General features: G+C 44.5%; 1 protein-coding gene across 2 annotated transcripts in view; it reads left to right on the top strand.

The window, feature by feature from the left end:
- The first annotated feature begins 5662 nt into the window (after positions 1 to 5662).
- Positions 5663 to 21128, top strand: part of SYVN1 (synoviolin 1) — a 32852-nt gene continuing 17386 nt past the window's right edge. For both annotated transcript variants that reach the window (XM_015411950.1, XM_015411949.1), the window contains exons 1-6: positions 5663 to 5727; positions 10179 to 10334; positions 12912 to 13004; positions 13760 to 13912; positions 15092 to 15140; positions 18771 to 18874. In XM_015411950.1, coding sequence (XP_015267436.1) covers positions 10203 to 10334; positions 12912 to 13004; positions 13760 to 13912; positions 15092 to 15140; positions 18771 to 18874 — 531 coding nt within the window. In that variant the 5' untranslated portion in view covers positions 5663 to 5727; positions 10179 to 10202. The remainder of the gene's footprint in view (positions 5728 to 10178; positions 10335 to 12911; positions 13005 to 13759; positions 13913 to 15091; positions 15141 to 18770; positions 18875 to 21128) is intronic.

The raw sequence follows: 21128 nt of genomic DNA, 5'->3' as shown, positions 1-21128 counted from the left end.
TCCACCCTAAGGAGTCTTAAAATGGCTTACAATTAAGTAGATGAGTAGGTTTTTATACCCTCTTTTCTGTACCTTGAGCAGTCTCAAAGTGGCTTACAATCGCCTTCCCTTCCTCTCCCTACAGCAGGCACCTTGTGAGGTAGGTGGGGCTGAGAGAGTTCTGAGAAAGCTGTGACTGGCCCAAGGTCACCCAAAAACAGGCTTCATGCAGAGGAGTAGGGAATTTAAACCTGGTTCTCCAGATTAGAGTCCGCCACTTGTAACCACTGCTCCATGCTGGCCCCGAGATGAAGATTTCCTGTGACTCCTAGTACATCACATTTGGGTCAGCTTGGTGTAGTGGTTAAGAGCGATGGACTCCAATCTGGAGAACCAAGTTTGATTACGCACTCCCCCACATGAAGCCGGCTGGGTGACCTCGGATCAGTCACAGCTCTTTCAGAGCTCTCTCAGCCCCCCCCCAAATTAGTCTAGCTCACCAGTTAGTGGTGCATAATGCTAAAGAGTTAGAATTTAAGACTGCTAGACAATCTTCAGACCTCCTGCCTATACTACAGACAATGCCATACTATTGTTGTTGTTGTTATCTCAAATTCAGAAGCACAAGATGTTTGAATAAACAGGTATATTGCTACTGTACCACAGCAGCATATTGCCCAGCTCTCAATTTTCTGGGGTAAACTGGTCCTGTGGAATTTTGAACCTTATTCCCTGCTCCCAGTCCTGGCAAGATACTATGTTTGTTATGTGCTGTATTCATACACTTCTATACTGGCTTATGTTAGTAAACAGAGGGTTTTTTAAAAACAGGGCAAAAGTGTCCTGTCCCTTTAATAAATGCTTGTGTGGTGGGGTGGTGGTGGAATGGGCAGGTGAAGTTTTTTGTGGTGTGGAGATAGATACACTACAGCTGTTTACTGCAGCTCAAACGGATATTAAAGGGACAGGTGAAAGGCTCTGTTTAAAAAAATGGTAACCCTATCAGTAAACTGCCCTGATAAAAACCATTTTCCTTTTTACAAATTTTAAAGACATTTGGTATGTCATGTAAGGGATTTGTTTGTACCTCTTCATAAACAGTTAAAACTTAAATATATTTTGCAGTGTTTATGGTGGAGGGACAAGGGGAAAGCAATGTGGTAGCATTTTGCATTTATTTATTTATTCCATTTATACCCCACCCAAGCAGGCTCAGAGCGGCTGTCAGATTTGTACATTCTTTGTACACAATTCATACACATATTGTCAGATTCATACTCTCTTGCATTTGTCCTAAAGATTTGTATGTCTCAAAGTAATTTGTCACAAAGTTCAAAGTCAGTGGGATTTATCCTCTGCTAGACAAGTAGAAGGCTTCTGAAGGTAAAAGAAGACTCCTTGGAATGGAAGAAGGTTGCATTCATAATTGAGTGGAGAGGCAGACTATAACCCAGCGTTTTGGACACTGATCTTTTTGTCAATGCTCTTCCCTAATCAGACTGCTATGGCCCCATTTGGAGGGCATGAATAGTGATGAAACTGCTTTTTAATCTGTCCTAAATGGCACACACACCTCAGTCTGGAGCACTGTTTTGTGTGTTGGTCTGCAAAAGAATTTAAGAAGAACCCTTTTTAGTCCCACCAAGTTCAACCTAAATGGACCACTGGTCTAATCCAGTAGGCTCTACTTATGTTCTCATCTGTTTCCAGCACCCTTTGCCCCAGTGGCCAGTAACTATTATTTATGTGCAGATAATACGAATATTTAGGTTCCATTAAGCTGTGCTAGGCATGTGCACTAAAGTCTCGTCCATGCTCCACTTAGGCATCTAACAGTTTAGAGACCCAAGAGGCTGAAACTTCAACTGAGAAGTAAGGTCCAATTTATTCAATGGGGCTTACTCCCAGGAAAGTGTTTTATTTATTTTTATTTTAGAAAATATATTCCCCACTTTTGTCTTGATAAGGGCCAAGGTGGCTAATGAATTAAAACATACATAATAAAATAACTTTTAAAAAAAGAACTAGCATACATACAAAAACATAAAAGACAACAATTAAAACACTGAGCAGGGAGGAACATCAAATGAAATAAAAAAGTCTTCACCTGCTGGTGGAAGATGGCAACAGAAGGGAGAGACAAGTTTTCCTGGGGATAGAATTCCAGAGTTTTGGTGTCACTACCAAGAAACCCCAGGTACAATGTACTAGGATCATAAAATACTATAGGGATTGCGTGTAGTAAGGGATAAGTGTAGAATATGCGATGAGACGTATGTCCAGCTCCGTGTGCATAAGGTTGAGTTCTGAGCAGACATGGGAAAGGGAATGTTATTGTTGAAAAAATATGTATTGCCCCCCAGTTTTCCCATCTTACCCTGAATGGGACAAAAACATCTTGCCTCTGTTTTGCCTTTTAATCGAAGTGCAAGGGGGAAAAGTACAGCATTTTGAAATTGCAATGTACTTTTTTTTTTTAAGTACTTGGACCTGTAAGAAATATATTTATTTATTCATTGCAAAGGATTATTTCTCAATGCCAAAATACATTTTAATGGATATGACAATTGCTCTTCTTCCCCTTCAACGAAAAGGTCTGTGGCACCTTAATGAACAAGGGATTTATCATAGGATAAATAATTGCTGAACTAGAATTTATCAATAGGTTTAATTAATTTATTTATTTTTATTGGACTTTTAGCCCTCCCCCCCAGCATTGCAAGGCTCATGGCAGGCAACAAGAAGTTAAAATTTATTTATTTATTTATTTAACATTCAACTTACTATCCCGCTCGAATCCCTTGGCTAGGGGTCTCTGAGCGGCTTATAGGTTTGGTGGTGCTAATCACCATTTTCCCCTAACTAGGGCCACAATGTATACGGGGATGGGACAGCCTACCGGCACCCCCCTATGGTGGTGGTTGTTGTCGTAGTTGTTTCTTTCATCGGCTTGGCTCGGCTCCGGTCGGGTCTCTGGACTGGCGGGTGTTCTTTTTCTGGCGTCCGGTGGTGGCTCTTTCCTCCTGAGGCGCGCGGCTCTGCCTGCTTCCGGCCCGGCAACGTCCCTTCCAGCTCCGCTGGGCTGGTGCTCGGCGTCCGCGCACACTCCTTCTTCTTTTAACGACAGCTTCGGTGTATTCACTCTCGGCCACCAGGGATTGCTCGATCGCGCTCCTCCGATCGCGCCCGTCCGCCGCCGCAACGCCACCGCGCCGTCCGCACCAAGTCGGTGTTCACCGCCGCCGTCATCGCCGCCGCCGTCTTCCAACCAGCCATACAGGGTGCCCCCCACCCCTCTAAGGGTGGGTACCCATTTATCTACTTGCAATTAGGTTGCTTTCGAAACCGCTGGGTAGGCGGGAGCTGGGACGAAGGTCGAGAGCTCACCTCGACCACGGTGGTACTCGAACAGCCATACAATACATTATTAAAACACACTGATACAATAATAAAGATAAAATCAGATGCGATTTAGGCACTGATAAGCAGTTTTTATCTGAGTGAGGTTGAACTACCTGTGTTTGTGAGTGGTGGGAGGGGGGCTGAGGGAGGCCAAGTTAGATGGAAACTTTGCCACCTCAACCGTATGCCTGGCAGAACACTTCTGTTTGACAGGCCCTGGTGAACTGAATCAAATTCTGCAGGGCCCAGGTCTCATCTGGAAGGGCATTCCACCAGATTGGTGACAGAGCTAAGAGTTCCGGCATCTCTTTTTTTCTGGCATCTCTGCTTGTTTTCATATGTCTGCAATCCAAACCCTATTGTATTTATTGGGTGTCCCATCGTGTTGATTGTATTTTACTTACACCCCATGGCGCACGCGCGTGCGTGTGTATATATACATACACACACACACGCACCCTGGGGTGTAAGTAAAATACAATCAACACGATGGGACACCCAATAAATACAATAGGGTTTGTATTGCAGACATATGAAAACAAGCAGAAATCTGATGACAGCTGAAAACAAATCTCACTGCTCCCTATGTGTTACTTCATTTATACCCTACCTTTCCCCCCAGTGGCAATGCAAGCTGACGTACATAATTTTCCTCCCGTTGTTCACACAACAACCCTCTGAGGTAGTAGAACACATTTAGAGTCCAGTGGCACCTTTAAAACCAACAAAGATTTATTCAAGGTATGAGCTTTCGTTTGCAAAGGCACACTTTTTCAAATACACTGGAATGGTAGATGAGGTTCTAAACTTATAGACAGGGATTTAACAGCAAATTAACATGTAACATGATGATGTTTAAGTTATGCAAAGTGAAAAACTAAACAACAAGTTACAGTTATAAGGTCAACGTAAAGCAATAAATATGTCAAAATAGCAGATAAATTATTTTTTCTAATTGTGTGAAGTAACAGAATCTTAATTATCTCCTCTCAGGCATGGAGGGCACTTAACAGCATATTCTAAACTGGATGTAAAATTGCCACCAGGCATCCCAATATTCCTTGCATTCAGTATTCTAATATACTATTCTGAAAAAGAAATACACTAAAATACAGAGGATTCATAGTCCTTCTTGTTGAGAATACATACATGAGAACTGAATGAGTTAGCATATGTAATGGGATAAAAATCCAATATCCCTGTTGAGTCATCAAATATCCCTGTTGTGCTGGGGGGGGGGGGGGGGTTGTTCCAAGTGGTGTAATAACAACTGTTGACCTAATAACCTTATTTACTTTTTCACTTTGCATAACTTAAACATCATCATGTTACATGTTAATTTGCTGTTAAATCCCTGTCTATAAGTTTAGAACCTCATCTATCATTTCAATGTATTTGAAAAATTGTGCCTTGTACACGAAAATTCATACCTTGAATAAACCTTTGTTGGTCTTAAAGGTGCCACTGGACCTTTGTTCTTCTGCTTCAGACCAACACGGCTGATCATCTATACCTCTGAAGTAGGTTAGGCTGAGGGTGACTGGCCCAATCAGGAATAAAATCAATTTTATTCAATAGGGTTTTCTCCCATGAAAGTGTTCTAAGGATTGCAGCCTAAAACCTAATACAGCGGCCCTTCTGGATTCTGACTCCTTCAGTATCACATTTTTAAGGGTAAATAAAACTTCCTGAGGACTAGAATCCTTAGGTTAGTTCACATAATAGTTTTTGTGGTAAAAATAATCTCCCTTAAAAATTATTTGCTGCTCTACAGCTACATAAGTTGTCCTACTCAAAAAGGAAAGCAGAGCAAAAAAGTGACGTGTCCAGTGACCACATGATCGTGGCGATATTTGAACAACGATTCCGACAGACTCTCGTTCTTTTTACCTTTCTCCTCCCCCCTCACTTAGCAACGGCTGTTCCGCTCCCATTGGCCGATTTTTCCAATTGGAGAAGGTGTCTCATTTTTGGCCAATCAGCGGGAGCCACGGGACCCTCTTCGCCCGTTCTGTGTTCGCGGACAATACCCAGAGAAGCTGTTTGGACTGCACCATAAAAAGAATGGGAGCGAGGGAGGTCAAGAATAAGAGGGGGGAAAGGAGCAAAACCCCTGGAAACGTTTTTTAAATCTTTTTTGACAGCGCAGGTCAATATGGGGAGAAAGGACAGCGGGGACTGACCACGTTTCTGTTTGAGCAAGAGGGAGGAAGTGAAACAAATAAAACAGCTCGGGGAAACTCTTGGTACGACCCGGGCGGAAATGAGGTGTAAGCGGAGCTTCAGGACTTCCGGTTGGGGAAACAGGCGAAGTGGCGGTGGCTGAAGTGGGCGCAGGGGCTCCCGGTGAGAATGGCGATAGGGTGGTTGTCATTCGGGTGGGGAGGCTGGTGTTGCCTGGCGGTTCTTATGGGAGCCAGTCGGGTGCATGGCTCAAGGAAATTGCCTTGCAGTTGCGTTCGCTTTGGTGTTTCTGTCACCGAGGGTAGCTAAGCTACCTGAGGCCCCTCGCCTCTGAGGAGTAGCCTGGTCTCGCGCTTAAGTAGCGCTTTCGAGCTGTTCTCGGCGCCCAGCATCATTGTCCTGTTGCGGGGTGGGGCTGAGGCCCAAGGGGGGGGGGGCTTGACTATGTGTTTTGTAGACTGGCGACTTTCTCGTGTAGTGTGGTTTCTTAAGGCCCTGTCTCAATAACACCATTTTTAGCATGGCTGTAGTGATTTTGTGTGCCCAGGAGGTGTTGTCTCATCTTACAGCAACGTTGTAGTGTTGGCCAGTAGCATAAGAACCATGCTGGATCAGACCAGTGGCCCTTCTAGCCCATCATGCTCTCTCCAAACCACAAAATAGTGCATAGAGGCCCTGATGTTTCTTTCTAATACGGGTATCATGAGCTGCAGTATGGGAAGGGGGTGGGCAAGAGGAGGTTTACTCTTATGTGTTACTCTTATTATGACAGCTTGGCTTGTGTTAAGCGGGTTGTAACTTTTTTATTACAAAAGGGTAGGAGGAGAGTCAATGGGATGTTTTATTTCCCAGTTGATGTGGTTGTACCTCTAATAGAAAAATCATGTTTTGGTAGGCAGTGATGTGTAGTGGTGTAAGGGGAAGGAGATTATAGGCATTGACCCATAACATATTATTAGTGATTCAAAGTTTGCACTGTTGTCTGCAGCATAGAAAAGAACCAATCTACCGGATGCATTTTATGTTATGTTATTACAAATCCAAAGCATCCCAAAGCCTTAGTGCTTTTGCATGTGTTGCATGCATTACGATGTACCTGCTTCTACTAATACTCAGGAGTCTCCAGTAATGCAAGCTTTAGTGCATGCTACCACATTTCAACATTGTACTGCTCAGATTATTGTGATATCAGTGACAGGTAGCTGAAAATAGGGAAAGCTGAAGTGTGTGTCATGGGAGTGGAGAGTCAAAATCATGATGTGGTGGCTAAAAAGGTTTAATAGGGCTGTCACTGTGGGGAAGGGGGATGAGTCTAAGTTTTGGTAGGAGTTGTGTATGTTATGGGGAAGAATGAAGTTGTCAAGAGCTGTGGCTTGGAAGCTTTCATGTCATGGATGGAGGCTGTGAAGCTTCCTTGTGGGAGCTGGTGTGGGGAGATAGAAAAGCTAAAGATCAGAAGGGGGTGTTGGAGGCAAAGATAAGATGTGGCAAAAGTGTCTGGAGAAGGAGGAAGTGTTATGAGGGATTTGAGGAAACTGAAAATAAGGGGTATGAGCTGCTGATTTGGGACAGCTGGTGGCAACAAGGTTACTCACGTGGAAGATTGTGGAATTCTAATGGGGGCTAAGAACATAAGAGAAGCCAAATGTTGGATCAGGCCAGTGGCCCATCCAGTCCAACACTCTGTCACACAGTGGCCAAAAAACCCAGGTGCCATCAGGAGGTCCACCAGTGGGGCCAAGACACTAGAAGCCCTCCCACTGTTGCCCCCCCCCAAGCACCAAGAATACAGATCATCACTTGCCCCGGACTGAGAGTTCCTATCTATACCTTGGACCTCTGTTCTATAAGTTTATCCAATTCCCTCTTGAAGCTGTCCATGCTTGTAGCTGCCACCACCACCACCTGTAGCAGTGAATTCCATGTGTTAATCACTCTTTGGGTGAAGAAGTACTTCCTTTTATCTGTTCTAACCCGACTACTCAGCAATTTCATTGAGTGGCTACGAGTTCTTGTATTGTGAGAAGGGAGAAAAGTACTTCTTGATCATGGGAAGTGTGCAGATGGGGTTGTTAGCGGTGGGTAGACTACTATACAAGGGCATATGTTTCAAGTAAACTACTGTACATACTCTACACATGTTTCAAGTAGACTACTATACAGGGGCATATGTTTCAAGTGGTTTGTGGATTCATAAGGGAGAAGGACTTTGAAAGGTGGAGGTCTTATACTGGAAGGGGGACAGTAGTGGATTTCTTAACGGTGTGCATGGGGGCTGGGCAACAGGTGGAGCAAGCGCATAATGCTTGTGTAGCTGGGCTTTGGTTGTACTGAGAAACCTTATTTATTTGGGCTCGCTTGGTTTCTCATCATGTCCATGTTATCCTTGCAAAAAAAATACCCTTCCTTCCCTCCCTCCCCTGGTTTTGTTTTACCCTCTGCAGCCCTGTGAGAGGGTAGGCAGAGAGGTGGTAACAGGGCTAAATCATCCAGGGAATTTTGTGGCAGAGTTGGACTTGCTCGTGGTAGTCTGATACTTTAACCCACTACATTGGATCTCATTTTCTGCATCAGTACCAGTGAGGAGGAAGGATTGGTAGTCTGTGCAGGCTGGAGGAGTGTTGCATGCAGTTGCCCTGTTACAGATAACAATCCTGCAGAGATTATTGATTCTGCTGTCTATTAGCTAGCCTTGGTTTTCACTTTGACTTACAGCTCAGTATCATCTTCTGCATCTTTACCTGGAAGTTCCTGCTTGGGCCAGTCATACTTACGCTCCAGAAGCCTGGATTAGCACAGCTCACCCATACCTCCTGCTGTTCATACACACAGAGCAGTGTGCTTGTGCTGTGACTCTCAGTCTATTGGAAAGTGGCAGAATTTGTGTATTCAACCCTAAAGACTGGTATTAGTTAGTCTGTCCTGTGAGGGGAAAGTACAAATTCCTAAAATGTAAGCGGAATGCTTTCTGTCCACATTCCAATTGTTATCACCATTTATCAACTAAATATTTTCCCAGCTAGTCTCAGAGAGAGAGAATGCAGCAGGCTGTCAGGCATTTGGGGAGGGATGTGGGGGGGGGGAGTCCTTTCTGGTTTTATAGCCTAACATGTTGCAAGAGGAGATCAGTGTATTGTGTATAAAGGGTTGCAATTTAGTCAGAGAGATCTATATCAAAATTCTTGCTAAGCTGTGATGATCACTGGGTAATATTGGCCCAATGACTACTCCACGGCCATGTTTAACTCAGAGGATAAACTAGAAGGGGGGCAGGGAGTGCCCTGAATGCCTTGGTGAAAGGATGGAATAGAAATGTAAGAAATGCAAGTTCAAGGCAGGCTGTGGCATTCCACCAAATGAGTATTCGGTCTTTTTTACATGTAGCTTACTTTTTCTTAGTGAGTCAAGCCAGAAGTTTTCTCTACAATTATGACAACTCTTTTTCATGGTTCTGAAGCTGTCTGTTTTGATGGGTGGGTACTTTTCACTGCTAAGGTTTTTAGAACTTGGGATGGCCAGCCTAGTGACCATTGGGCCATAAGTAGGGGGAAAAACTCTTGAATGGACACAGTTCAGATGGGGTTTGCTCATTACACCATGGTCAGATTAGTTAGTGATTCTGGCTTGGGGCACGGAGGATACATGCCACTTCCAGGGGCAACCACTCTGTCTGATAGAGTAAAGTATTTTGCTTATTGTCAGATTTCTGGAACTTTCAAAGGCAGGGGAATGTGACACTTTGCACAAGGCAGAACACAGTCTGCTGGGAAGTTCTGCTGCACAATTCTTACTGAAACGGACTCTGCTTTTGTGCCGCTCCATTTCAATGAGGGATGCTCAAGGGATATTCCTGCTTGGATTGTGTCTCCTGTTTGTGTCACTTGGATATTCCATTTCAAGTACCAAAATACATGAGCTCTGTGCTTTTTGGCAGCATGCAACTTTGCCTGCTTAATTTAAAATAAGGTAGATATTTGTAAACCACCCTGAGCCCGCTTGTGGGGAGGGCGGGGTAAAAATGCTAACAATAAATAAATAAATAAATTAAATAGTGGAATGTGCTAGCAAGTTACAGCTGACTTATGGTGATCCCACAGGGTCTTCCATCCACCATCCCATCTGCTGAGCTTCCAAGCTCTGATGAGATCAGGCTAATCAGGATTATTCGGGCATTATGACGAGTGGAATCAAAATATGTAGGCAGTTTCTTATTTTCTTGTTTTGGGTGTTAAAATCTGGGGTTTGGAATAGAGTGTACAAGCCTAGTAAATATATGCCCACTTAGATCCGGATAGGCAACTGGGCTATTTTTTTTTTTTAAGTAGCTAATTTACAGCAGCGAAGAAGAGCCAGCTTTTATGGTTTCTTCCTGGTCACTGTGAGGCAGTTACCTAGGGCAAATAAGAGTTGTAAGCATGAAGTACACTGTGTCAGGAGAGAGTGCATGTACAATAATTAGATTGTTCACCAGACTGCTGAGAATAGCAGTATGGATGCATTGGGCCATTGCAATGCAAATTACATGGCTTTTCCTGTTTTGTAAACTGAGACAAACGCTGCCTCAGTCTGTGTCTCTGGTCTAACTCTTTGTGTTTTTCCTTTCTCTTGCACAGGCTACAGGACGCTGGGCTGGGGAGATGTTCCGAACAGCCATCATGATGGCTGCCAGCCTGGCCTTGACCTCTGCTGTAGTGGCTCATGCCTATTACCTGAAGCACCAGTTCTACCCGACGGTAGTGTACCTGACCAAGTCCAGTCCCAGCATGGCGGTGAGTGTGCACATCTCAGTTGCCAAGGAGCAGGGTTTAATTCAGCCTTGTGTGTGTGGGTGGGGGGGTGTCTCTTCAAACTAGAAGATTCCAGGTCCCATTTGTAGTGTCTCCAAAAAGAAAAGGACTCTGGAATGACTCTCACAATCAGGATCGACAGTACTGGGGTAGATGGACTCATGGTCTGTCTCAGCCATAAACCAGTGTAAGCTTGTGTGGTTATGGAGGGATGGGCATGAGGAGAACAGATTTGCTTATTCTGGGTTTTAGTAATTCTACCTGGTTAACTGATATTCGACAAACTTACGACACTTCCCTTTTTTCATTATTCTGGATGGCTGGCCGTAGCAATTATGATGAGACTGTATATTCCAGATGTTTGCTGAGTCGCTGACTTGTGGCTGATGTTGAAGAGATGTTAAATTGTATATACACTTAACATTTTCAGCATCAACCAAATACAAGGGGCTACGCTGAACATGGAACTAAGGTGATTTATCGTGGAGCAGTCCGTGTTTTTGTGAACACTTCAGTTTTAATAAGTTAATTGCCCAGTATGTTCTGTTCTGACTTAGTGGGGAATTAAAATGAGAACGTAGCAGGAATGACTTGCCTTACTATGGAGACTCTGCTTATTACCAGAGCATGTACCCGTTCAGTCTTTTTCAGGGAGTATATCCACTTTAGAGCATAGGACTCCTTTCTCTCTAGGGAGTCAAGCAGGGAGTGGTGTATGAACATATCCCTTATGTATATTCCAGCACACGCCCCATGTGTGTGAGCTGCCTAGAAGCAAGATGCAGATTTCAGAGTATTCTCCATGGCACTGCATGTGGATCAGAGCCTTAACACGTGCCTTCAACTGCAACAGTATAGATTAACGATTGACATAACTGATTGCATAATGGGTGATCGGGTGGCAAGAATGGGGGGGGGACCTTAGGCAGCTTGCTGAAGGAGCAATAGCCCTTTGAAGAAAGGACAGATGCTGTTGACGACACAGGCATATGGTCTGCTGGACCATGCTTATGGTCTGTCTCCTTCAAGATTCTGTAGTGGCCAGTTAGACGTCCTGGAAGGTCCACAAGCAGGAGCAGAGAGGCCAAAGACTCCTCTTGTTGCCTCTTTCCCCCAGCATCTGGTATCCTTATGTATACTGCCTGAAAATTTTAGGTGCTTTGATTTGTCCATGTGCCTCAATCTCATAGACCTCGAAATTGGTTCAGGAATGTGTGTGTCTTGTTGGGGGGGGGGAGGTGATCTCTGGCTTTTATTGTGGTTTGCTGATGTGATTATCTTTCCTTTGAATTTATGCTGGTGGTGGGAACACACATCCTGCTCTAACTGGGGTCTAGCAGAGCAAATTTGGCATTCCAAGTGCTTAGCAGCAAGCTGTATTTTAAACAGAATCTTTTCAAACACCCATGCGTATTCAACCTCCTTGATTGACGTGTAGGGTGTTGGACTGGGATCTGGGAGGCACAGGTTTGAATCCCTTCTCTGCCATGAGAACTTGCTGTGTGACTTTGGTACAGTCACACGCTCTCAGCCTAGCCTTACCGCTCAAGGTTGTTGTGAGAATAAAAGGGAGGAGGACCACGTAAGCCCCTTTGGGTCCCCATTGGGGAGAAAGGTGGGGTATAAATGAAGTAAATAATAATTAACTTCCACCAATAAAAAAAGTAATGAAGAAGAAGAGTAGGTTTTTATACCCCACGTTTCTGTATCTTGAGCAGTCTCAAAGCGACTTTCGATCGCTTTCCCTTCTCTCCCCACAACAGGCACCTTGTGGGGTAGGTGGGGCTGGGAGAGTTCTGATAGAACTGTGACTAACACACCATCCCCCTCCCTGGGTCTGGAGGTGGCAGATGGTTCCCCCCCCCTTTCTTGCTCACTAGCCCACCTCCTGTGCTGCCACCTGAGTGGTGGTTTTGACAGGAGGAAGGACGGGGGGGCAGTGGAGGCTCCCCCGCCTCCATCACTGCCATCTTAGTGGTGGTTTTGATGGCGGGATGGTAGTCAGAGGTTCTCCTGGCAAATTGCACACCTCCAGCAAGGCTGCCTTAGTGGGAGGCAGGAGAGGGGAAGCTCCCAGGAGACGTTTGTCTGCGCAAACACAGACAACCGCTCTGTCTTTTGTGGGGGTTTTCTTTTTGGGAAATAAACTTTGTGGAAACTTCCTTGGGCCCCCCAGATTTGAAGAGAAACCTCCCTTCTGTCAACATAGCCCTGCTCTGTGGATTTAAGTATTTGCATGTTTATTTTAGATACGTTGATATATATACTTTTTTTCCAGTGCTTGGACAGTCAAACCTTGGAATTTTTCCATTTCTGCTTGCCTGTTTTATACTGGGCATTCCTGTTATACTTGACAAAAAATAGTCCTTGGTCAGACTGTGATAAAGGAATTAAAAATATTTGAGGAGATCCTTTTTTCAGCAGTGGTGGTATTTACCTTGCAAGGATCAGAAGAGCGGACTGTATTCAGTGGAATGCCTTGTTAATTTCACTAGTGCAGTGTTGTCTGTTTAAGAAGCAGTGTTTTATTTTTAAAAATCATCTTTTTGTGTATTGCAGGTTCTATACATTCAAGCTTTTGTCCTGGTGTTCCTGTTAGGCAAATTCATGGGCAAAGTGTTTTTTGGACAGCTGCGAGCAGCGGAAATGGAGGTGAGCCTGCTGGTGAAAGGTGATTGTGGGAGTGAAATGGTGGCCTTGATAGGGAACTGGAAAGAAGAAGAAGAGATTGGATTTATACCCCACCCTTCACTCGGAGTCTCAGAGCGGCTTACCAACTCCTTTCCCTTCCCCTCCCCACAACAGACACCCTGTGAGGTGGGTGGGGCTGAGAGAAATCTGACACAAACTGCTCTTTTTCAAGGACAGCTGTGCCAGAGCTTGTGACTGACCCAAGGTCACATCAGCAGGTGCAAGTGGAGGAGTGGGGAATCAAACCCGGTTCTCCCAGATTAGAGTCCGCACACTTAACCTCTACACCAAACTGGCTCTCAGCTTGAGTATCATGGGAAGTGGATACATTTATGGGCTGGAAGGAGCCAGGATCTCTGTGTTCTCCTTCGTTCGGAAAGCTTATCTTATACAGTTACTTCTAATTGCTGAGCTGTGGAATAAAATGGAGCCAGTGGGGGTCTCGTAGGAAGCATGTTTCCCTTCATGTGAAAGCAGTGACATGTCACGATTTGACACATGCTTCTGTATTATCTGCCAGCCAGCTAGGTTCCCCATGTGTTGGTGAACCTAAAGGTGTGGAGGTTTCCAGTTCCACTTGCCTACAAAGAGCAACTGTTAGGAAATGAAGAATTTGCTTCTGTTTGAAGCACTGTTTGTGTGCCCGCATACACACCTTGAAGATGGGAGGATCTGGGGATTAGAGAGAGCGCCTTAAATCAATCTTTCTCACACAGCATCTGCTTGAGCGGTCATGGTATGCAGTGACCGAGACCTGCCTTGCCTTCACAGTCTTCAGGGATGACTTCAGCCCTCGTTTTGTGGCCCTTTTCACACTCCTGCTCTTTCTCAAGTGCTTCCACTGGCTGGCAGAAGACCGGGTGGACTTTGTGAGTACGATATGCAAATATACAGGACATCAGCATTTTGGGAAGGCACGCTAAATATGTGATTTGTGCCTTACTGCACAAAGGCAGTGGAATACGGCATAGTGGGAAATAATTTTATTTTGCTTTGGTATTCAGAAGGGCAATTTGACTATGCTAATTTTTTTCCTTTTGAACCTGGAAATTCTGTAGCCTCTTAGTGTAGCCTTACAAATAAGTGCAATGGGAAGCTTAAGCTGAAGTTTAGCACAGAAGCAAATTTGATATAACTTAATAGTGATGGCTTTCAAACTGTTTTCAAGGAACTCCCTGACTTATCGGGGGGCTTCTTCCATAAGACAATCTGTAATGGTATATGAGCTTTCCTGAAAAATATTTGACCTGCTGCACTCTTCCCCCTAGAGTCAGATTTGACTGGCTTTCGAGCAAGGGAAACCTTTACCTTTAAACCTTTACTCTTCCTTTGCAGTCTGCAGGTACCAGGTGCCTTCTAGGATGTGCTCTTGGTTCATGTGGCAGTTGAATGCTCATGTGAAGAGCATTTCCTGAGAGTAGGAAGTTTGAAAGTCACTGTTTTTCAGGTGGAAATGGCACAGTGTGAAGGGAAGTATAGCTTTTTTTTGGCAGTGAATGGAGCCTGTAAAAGTAATTCTACCAAAAAATTAGTCCCTACCTGAGCAGCCTGTGTTGGTAGTTTTATTAGTTTTCATTCATTCATTTATTTATGTCAGTTATAGTCCACCTTTCTCACTTAGACTCAAGAATGTAGTTATGGTCATTTCCTTCCTATCAGCCTCTCTTTCAAACTAAGTTTGTGACTGCAGTCACAAAGCTACAAAAATGTATCAAGTTTCTAACATTTAGACACTAACCCTGTTTGGGGAGGGACAAAGCAAGATTATTTAGCACCAACATCAATTTTAAGTGTCTGGGATTCTTCTGACCATGAGGCCATGCCTTGTGAATCCTTCTGTCTTCAAGTGATCCCTGTTCTTCAGGTTTCTGGGGGCACTGAGAAACATTGATATCTGCCCATGATACAGAGGAGCTACATGCAATGGAAACCACCAAAATCCTGTGGCAACTTATTTAATAAAGATACAAGTGGATTTAGGTGGTAGGTGAGGCTTGAGGAAACTGGCTGGTTCAGCTTCATCTGTTTTTGGTTTTTTGCCCCTACAGATGGAGAGGAGTCCAAACATTTCCTGGCTCTTCCATTTCCGCATTGTCTGTAAGTATGAGTCTTCTTTTGAACAGTCACTTGTAAGTGTGCTAAGAACACATGGGGGAAGGCAGTTGCAGTCTAGGATTGGCGTATGTGTAGTACATAAACACCTAGTCTCTTTAAATGAAACAAAGTCCCCAAAGCCAGATAAATTGCATCCAAGGGTACTAAAAGAACTTGAGGATGTAATTTCTGAGCATTTGTCCATTATTTTTGAGAATTCTTGGAGAACAGGTGAGGTGCCAGAAGACTGGAGGCGAGCAGGAGGATTCGACCTGCTTGATGTCTATACCTGGAAAAGTTTTGGAAAAAATCATCAGTCAGTCCTTTAGCATTTAGAAAGAATGTCTGTGATTACTAAGAGCCAGCATGGGTTTCTCAAGAACAAATCATGTCACACTAACCTTATCTCTTTTTGGAGAAAGTTAGTACCTTGCTAGATCAGGGGAATGCTGTAGACATAGTTTATCTTGATTTCATTAAGGCTTTTGATAAGATTCCACATAATATTCTTGTTGGCAAGTTGGTAAAATGTGGTTTGGATCCTATTGCCATTAGATTAATCTGTAACTGGTTGACAGATTGCACTCAAAGAATGCTTGTTAATGGTTCCGCATCCTCTTGGAGAGTAGTGACAAGTGAAGTACCTCAAGGATCTGTCCTGGGACCTGTTTTGTTCAACATTTTTATAAATTATTTGGATGAAGGAATAAATGGAATGCTTATTAAACTTACAGATACTAAATTGGGAGGGGTAGCAAATACGGTAGAAGACCAAGTCAGGATACAGGATCATCTTGACAGGCTGAAAAACAGGGCTAAAACAAATAAAATGATTTTTAATGGGGATAAATGTCAAGTTCTGCATTTAGGTAGGGAAAATTAATGCAGAGTTATAGGATGGGGGAGACTTGTCTTGGCAGTAGCATGTGCGAAAAGGATCTAGGGGCCTTAGTAGACCATACACTGAACATGAGTCAGCAGTGTGATGCGGTACCTAAAAAGGTGAATGGAATTTTGGGCTGTATCAGCAGAAGTATAGTGTCCAGATCACGCAAAGTGATGATATTGCTTTACTTTGCTCTGGTTAGATCTCACCTAGAGCATTGTGTTCAGTTTTGGGCACCACAATAGAAGAAAGATATAGACAAGCGGGAAAGTGTCCAGAGGAGGGCAGTGAAGATGGTGAGGGGTCTGGAGACCAAGACCTATGAGGAAAGGTTGGAGGAGTTGGGTATGTTTAGCCTGGAGAGGAGACAACTGAGAGGTGATATGATTACCATCCACAAGTACTTTGAGGGCTATCATATAGAGGATGGTGTGGAGTTGTTTTCTGTTGCCCCAGAAGGTCAGACCAGAACCAACGGGTTGAATATAAATCAAAAGTTTTCAGCTGAACATTAGGAAGAACTTCCTGACAGTGAGAGCGATTCCTTAGTGGAACAGACTTCCTCAGGAGGCGGTGGGCTCTCCTTTGGAAGTTTTTAAACAGAGGCTAGATGGCCATCTGACATTTCTGCTGATTCTGTGAACTTAGGCAGATCATGAGAAGGGAGGGCAGGAAGGGTTGCATCAGTGCTTAGTTCCTGTGGCCCTTTCTTACATGCCCAGGGAAGTGCCGATTGCCACTTTTGGGTCAGGAAGCAATTTTCTCCAGGCCAGTTTGACCTGGAGGTTTTTTACCATCTTCTGGGCATGGAGCAAGGGTCACTGGGTGTGTGTGGAGGTGGGAGGTACTTGTGAAGTTCCTGCATTGTGCAGGGGGTTGGACTAGATGACCCTGGAGGTCCCTTCCAACTCTATGATTCTAAGTATAGATTCATTTTTTCAGGAGCCACTGTGGAAGAATATGGTGGGGGCTTGAGGTGGGCTCCCCTGTTGTCAGAAGGGATAGTGGGTTCCTTAGTGCCCATATGGGTGCTCGTTTTTCCCAGTTCTTGACGGCTGTTAGTATTAGACTTGACTGGGGAGACCTGGTTTCATAGCCCTACTGAACCAGCCACACAGTGTCAGTCTAATGAGCCTCATGGGATAAAGCAGAGATAAAAATAAAGAACAAAAGTAAAATACAAATCGTGTAAGTGATTATTTGCATAAGCTATATAAGTTGCAGCTTCTTTTCAAAGTCAGCCCCTCTGTGGGACATACTTGACAAAGCAGGCAACACCACTCTCACATGCACAGGAAGTAGTGTTCAGGCCAGGCGCTGCTGACACATCATCCGGCTCAGCAGTCCAGTGGTTTTCTTAATAGCAAAGGGTGGGGGGTTCAAGCCTTCCCTAAGGCCAATCCTCTTAAACCCAGATTTGTGGGGTAGTGATGAGTTAGGATCCAGATACCACAGGAACCAGCCCTGCCGAAAGGTTGTTTAGGTCACATGCTTAGGCTAAGCTCTTAAAATGTTCCTGTGATTCTTCATGAACTTCAGGCCACGTAGGGACGAGGCTTGTAGCAAATAGAGTGAAAGGTCTCTAGCTAGGTGTTGTGTGGTTAGGAGGCTTAAAGGTACCCTAAGCTGTGGGGTAGGAAGCAGAGATCTGAAAACAGAACAACCAGAACTAAGTTGCCTAATACGTTAAGTAGTTACATCAGCTTAATAAACATTAACTGTTTAATATTGTCTAGTGGTGTTACAATTACAGTGATCCCCTTGTGGGAGCTCTGAATAAGATGAGGATGGCCCCAGTCATTCTGGTGCTTTTGGATTCATTGTCCAGAACTTAGAGCAGGTTGACTTCTTACTGGGCAGTGGTTATGATAATGCATGCACACTTTGCCTTTTGTCTCCACACCTAAATGGGCCAGAGACTTAATTTTTTTCCAGAGCAAGCTGAGAGAAACCAGAAAAGGGGCTTTGAATGTCCCCAAGGGGGACTGGCTCTCCTTGTGGGGAATTTGTGGAGTGCAAATTCCTCTTGGAGAGTTTTGTGCTTTCCTCCCATCACCTTCTGCCAGCCCTTCCTCCTCCTGTGTGGGTAACTGCGGGGAGCTCTGCCAGGCGTTTCCAACCAGAACAGGAAGGAGGTCCAGCTGCTCATGCGCACCTCATCCGAGCCAGTTAAAAAACCTGTCAAAGATCCTTTTGCGGCTGCAGAGTGGCAGTTAGTCTGCGTGTTGTGGTTTTGCACAGGTGGTTAGATGCTGGGGAGAGTAGGGGAAGTGTGCCTCTGGGGTGTCCCCTGTCAGATGCATGGGTGCCATTGTCCTCTCATCTTAAGCACTTCCTTCCAGTGAATTTGCAAAGAGCAGCAGCTGGCCAGGAAGGATGATTTCAGGCAGCAATTTGCATGTGGCCTCTGCCAGTACACAGCCCCACTGAGCCATTGAACGCAAGACTGTACTTCCTTGGGCAGTTTGAGGGAGAGCTGCTCTGCCTGTGGACATTACCAAGAAATAATTGTAGAACAAAAGTCTTGCATTACCAATTCTCACTTCCAAAGCTGTAGTGGGAATCCTGGCGTCCCAGATCTGCCCCCCTGCCTTAACCTTTAACCTTACCCTTCTACCATTAATGAGAGAACCTAGTAGTGCTTCCTTAAGTCGCTTGGAATGTAGTGGGCATGGAGATTGTGTGAAATCTTGATGTCTTGCTTGCTTATGCCCTTCTCCTGGTGAAATCATGTTTTGTTTTTCCAGCTCTGATGTTGCTGTTGGGCATCCTGGATTTCTTGTTTGTCAACCACGCCTACCACAGTATCCTCACACGGGGAGCTTCCGTCCAGCTGGTGTTTGGGTTTGAAGTGAGTGGGTGTGCTTTTCAAATGTACAGACCTATTTATTTACAAAATTTATATCTTGCTTTTCTGTCCACACAAGGGCTATCAACATTGGCTGACAAATTAACACATAGTAAAATCACATTTAAAAACCAATACAAATCACATTTGAAAACCAATCCACCCCATGCAAAAAACACACATTAAAATAATTACAAACAGTGCAAAAATACATACAAAGAGATACTACTAATACTAACAACAACAACATTAGGCAGGAAGGAGGGATCATTGAGGGAATGTCAGGCAATAGAAAAAAGTCTTCATCTGCTAGTGGAAGGCAGCAGCAGGAGAGAAGCGAGTTCCAGAGTTCTGGTGCCATGACCAAGAAGGCCCTCTCCCGCATTGCCACCCGCCAGGCTGGGGCACCTGAAGCAGGGCCTCCATAGATGACCCTAGTGGTCAGCCAAGTTCATAAGGGAGTTCATTATCTGCAGACCAGAGCTAAGACGCAGTGTGGGAACTGTTGCTTTTACTCCATCGCGAAAGATCGAAGACTGACAGGGTGTTCAAGAGCACAAACAATAACCAGTGACTTAATTGCATATCAAGAGTTTCTGACTGGTAAAAGTGTAAAAATACCAAGCAAAAATCCTAGCTGGTTTCTAGGCAAGAAGTGGGCTGGTTTTTAATGGCGTTGCATGATGCTTTTCCTTCTAAAGCAGCCTGTGATTCGTGCTCATGGGGGTGAGGAAGGGTTTTATTCCTAGGTGTGGTTTTGGGGAGGGGCTAGTGTTAAAAATGCTTGCACTTACAGATCAGGGTACAAGGTGGACTGGTTCCTCTTCCCAGCCAGTGCAAAGGACCTGGTTTATGTGAATTCTGACTCATCCCCATGGCCTGCACCCACAGGATGGCACGAGTAGTTCTGTGTCCAGAGTGTGTCAAGCAACAGTTTTCTATGTCACATGGCACCCACATTTGAAAACAGGGCATTTCATAAGCACTTTGTGATGTGGTAGGGTCCCCTCAGCTTTTAAACTGAATATTGGGGGAAAGCCGACAGGAGATGAAAAGTCTCTGGTTCGGGTTGGCTCATCTGAGAGAGGTGAGGGGGTACCGGTTTCTTTTCTACAGGGAGGTGGATTGAAATTGTCCACAGAGGCCATGGCTGGTGACATGGACTGCCGGACAACGACTCGAGATAGCAAGAGGAAGGATGCAGGCTTAACTTGTAAGGGAAATTACAGCTGTTTCTATACAAATGCTAGAAGTGTCCGAGGTAAAATCGGGGAGTTGGAGTGCTTGGTGAGGGAGGGAAAAATAGACATTGTGGGTATTTCTGAAACTTGGTGGGATGAGGAAAATCAGTGGGACACAGTGATTCCTGGTTATATATTATATCGGAAGGATAGGGGGGGAAGGGTTGGAGGTGGGGTAGCTCTGTATGTCAGAGAGGGTATAAAGTCTAGAAAGATTGAGAGGCTAAGTGAATTGGATTCGCTTCTGGAAGTTCTATGGGTTGAAATAGGGGGGCCAAAAGGAAACTTAACACTGGGAGTTTGTTATCGCCCACCAGATCAAAAGATAGAGGAGGATTATAAAATGATGAATGCCTTAAAGATAGCAACTAGACAAAAACACTGTGTAATAATAGGTGATTTTAACTACCCACACATTGATTGGGTCAATATGTGTTCTAGCCGGGAAAAAGAGATTGAGTTTCTAGACACTCTAAATGACTGTGCTATGGAGCAGATGGTCACGGAACCTACCAGGGGAGAGGCGATCCTTGATTTGGTCCTAAGTAACACTCAAGACCTGGTGAGAGATGTAAAAGTGATTGCACCGCTTGGAAACAGTGATCATAATGTTGTTGAGTTCATCATTTGTACAAATAGAGAATTGGCCAAAAAGACTCACACAACCATTTTTAACTTTAAAAGGGGTAATTTCTCTGATATGAGGGGACACGTGGGGAGGAAACTGAAAGGAAAAGTAGAAAGGGTCAAAACAATTGGGGAAGCTTGGGATCTATTTAAAACTACGATCCTAGAAGCTCAAAAAATATATATTCCGCAGGTTAGGAAAGGCACAAACAGGTATAGGAAAAAGCCTGCATGGTTAACAAACAGAGTAATGGAGGCTGTAAAAAGTAAAAAGAATTCCTTTAAGCAGTGGAAAGCTAGTCACAGTGAGGCTGATAAAACGGAACACAGGCTATGGCAAATAAAATGCAAGTCTGAGGTCAGGCAGGCAAAAAGGGAATATGAGGAGC

Source organism: Gekko japonicus, unplaced genomic scaffold (genome assembly GCF_001447785.1).
Source record: "Gekko japonicus isolate JY-2015 unplaced genomic scaffold, Gekko_japonicus_V1.1 scaffold563, whole genome shotgun sequence".
Lineage (NCBI taxonomy): Eukaryota > Metazoa > Chordata > Lepidosauria > Squamata > Gekkonidae > Gekko > Gekko japonicus.
The sequence above is the reverse complement of the archived record's forward strand: the minus strand, read 5'-3'. Positions and strand labels throughout refer to the sequence as shown.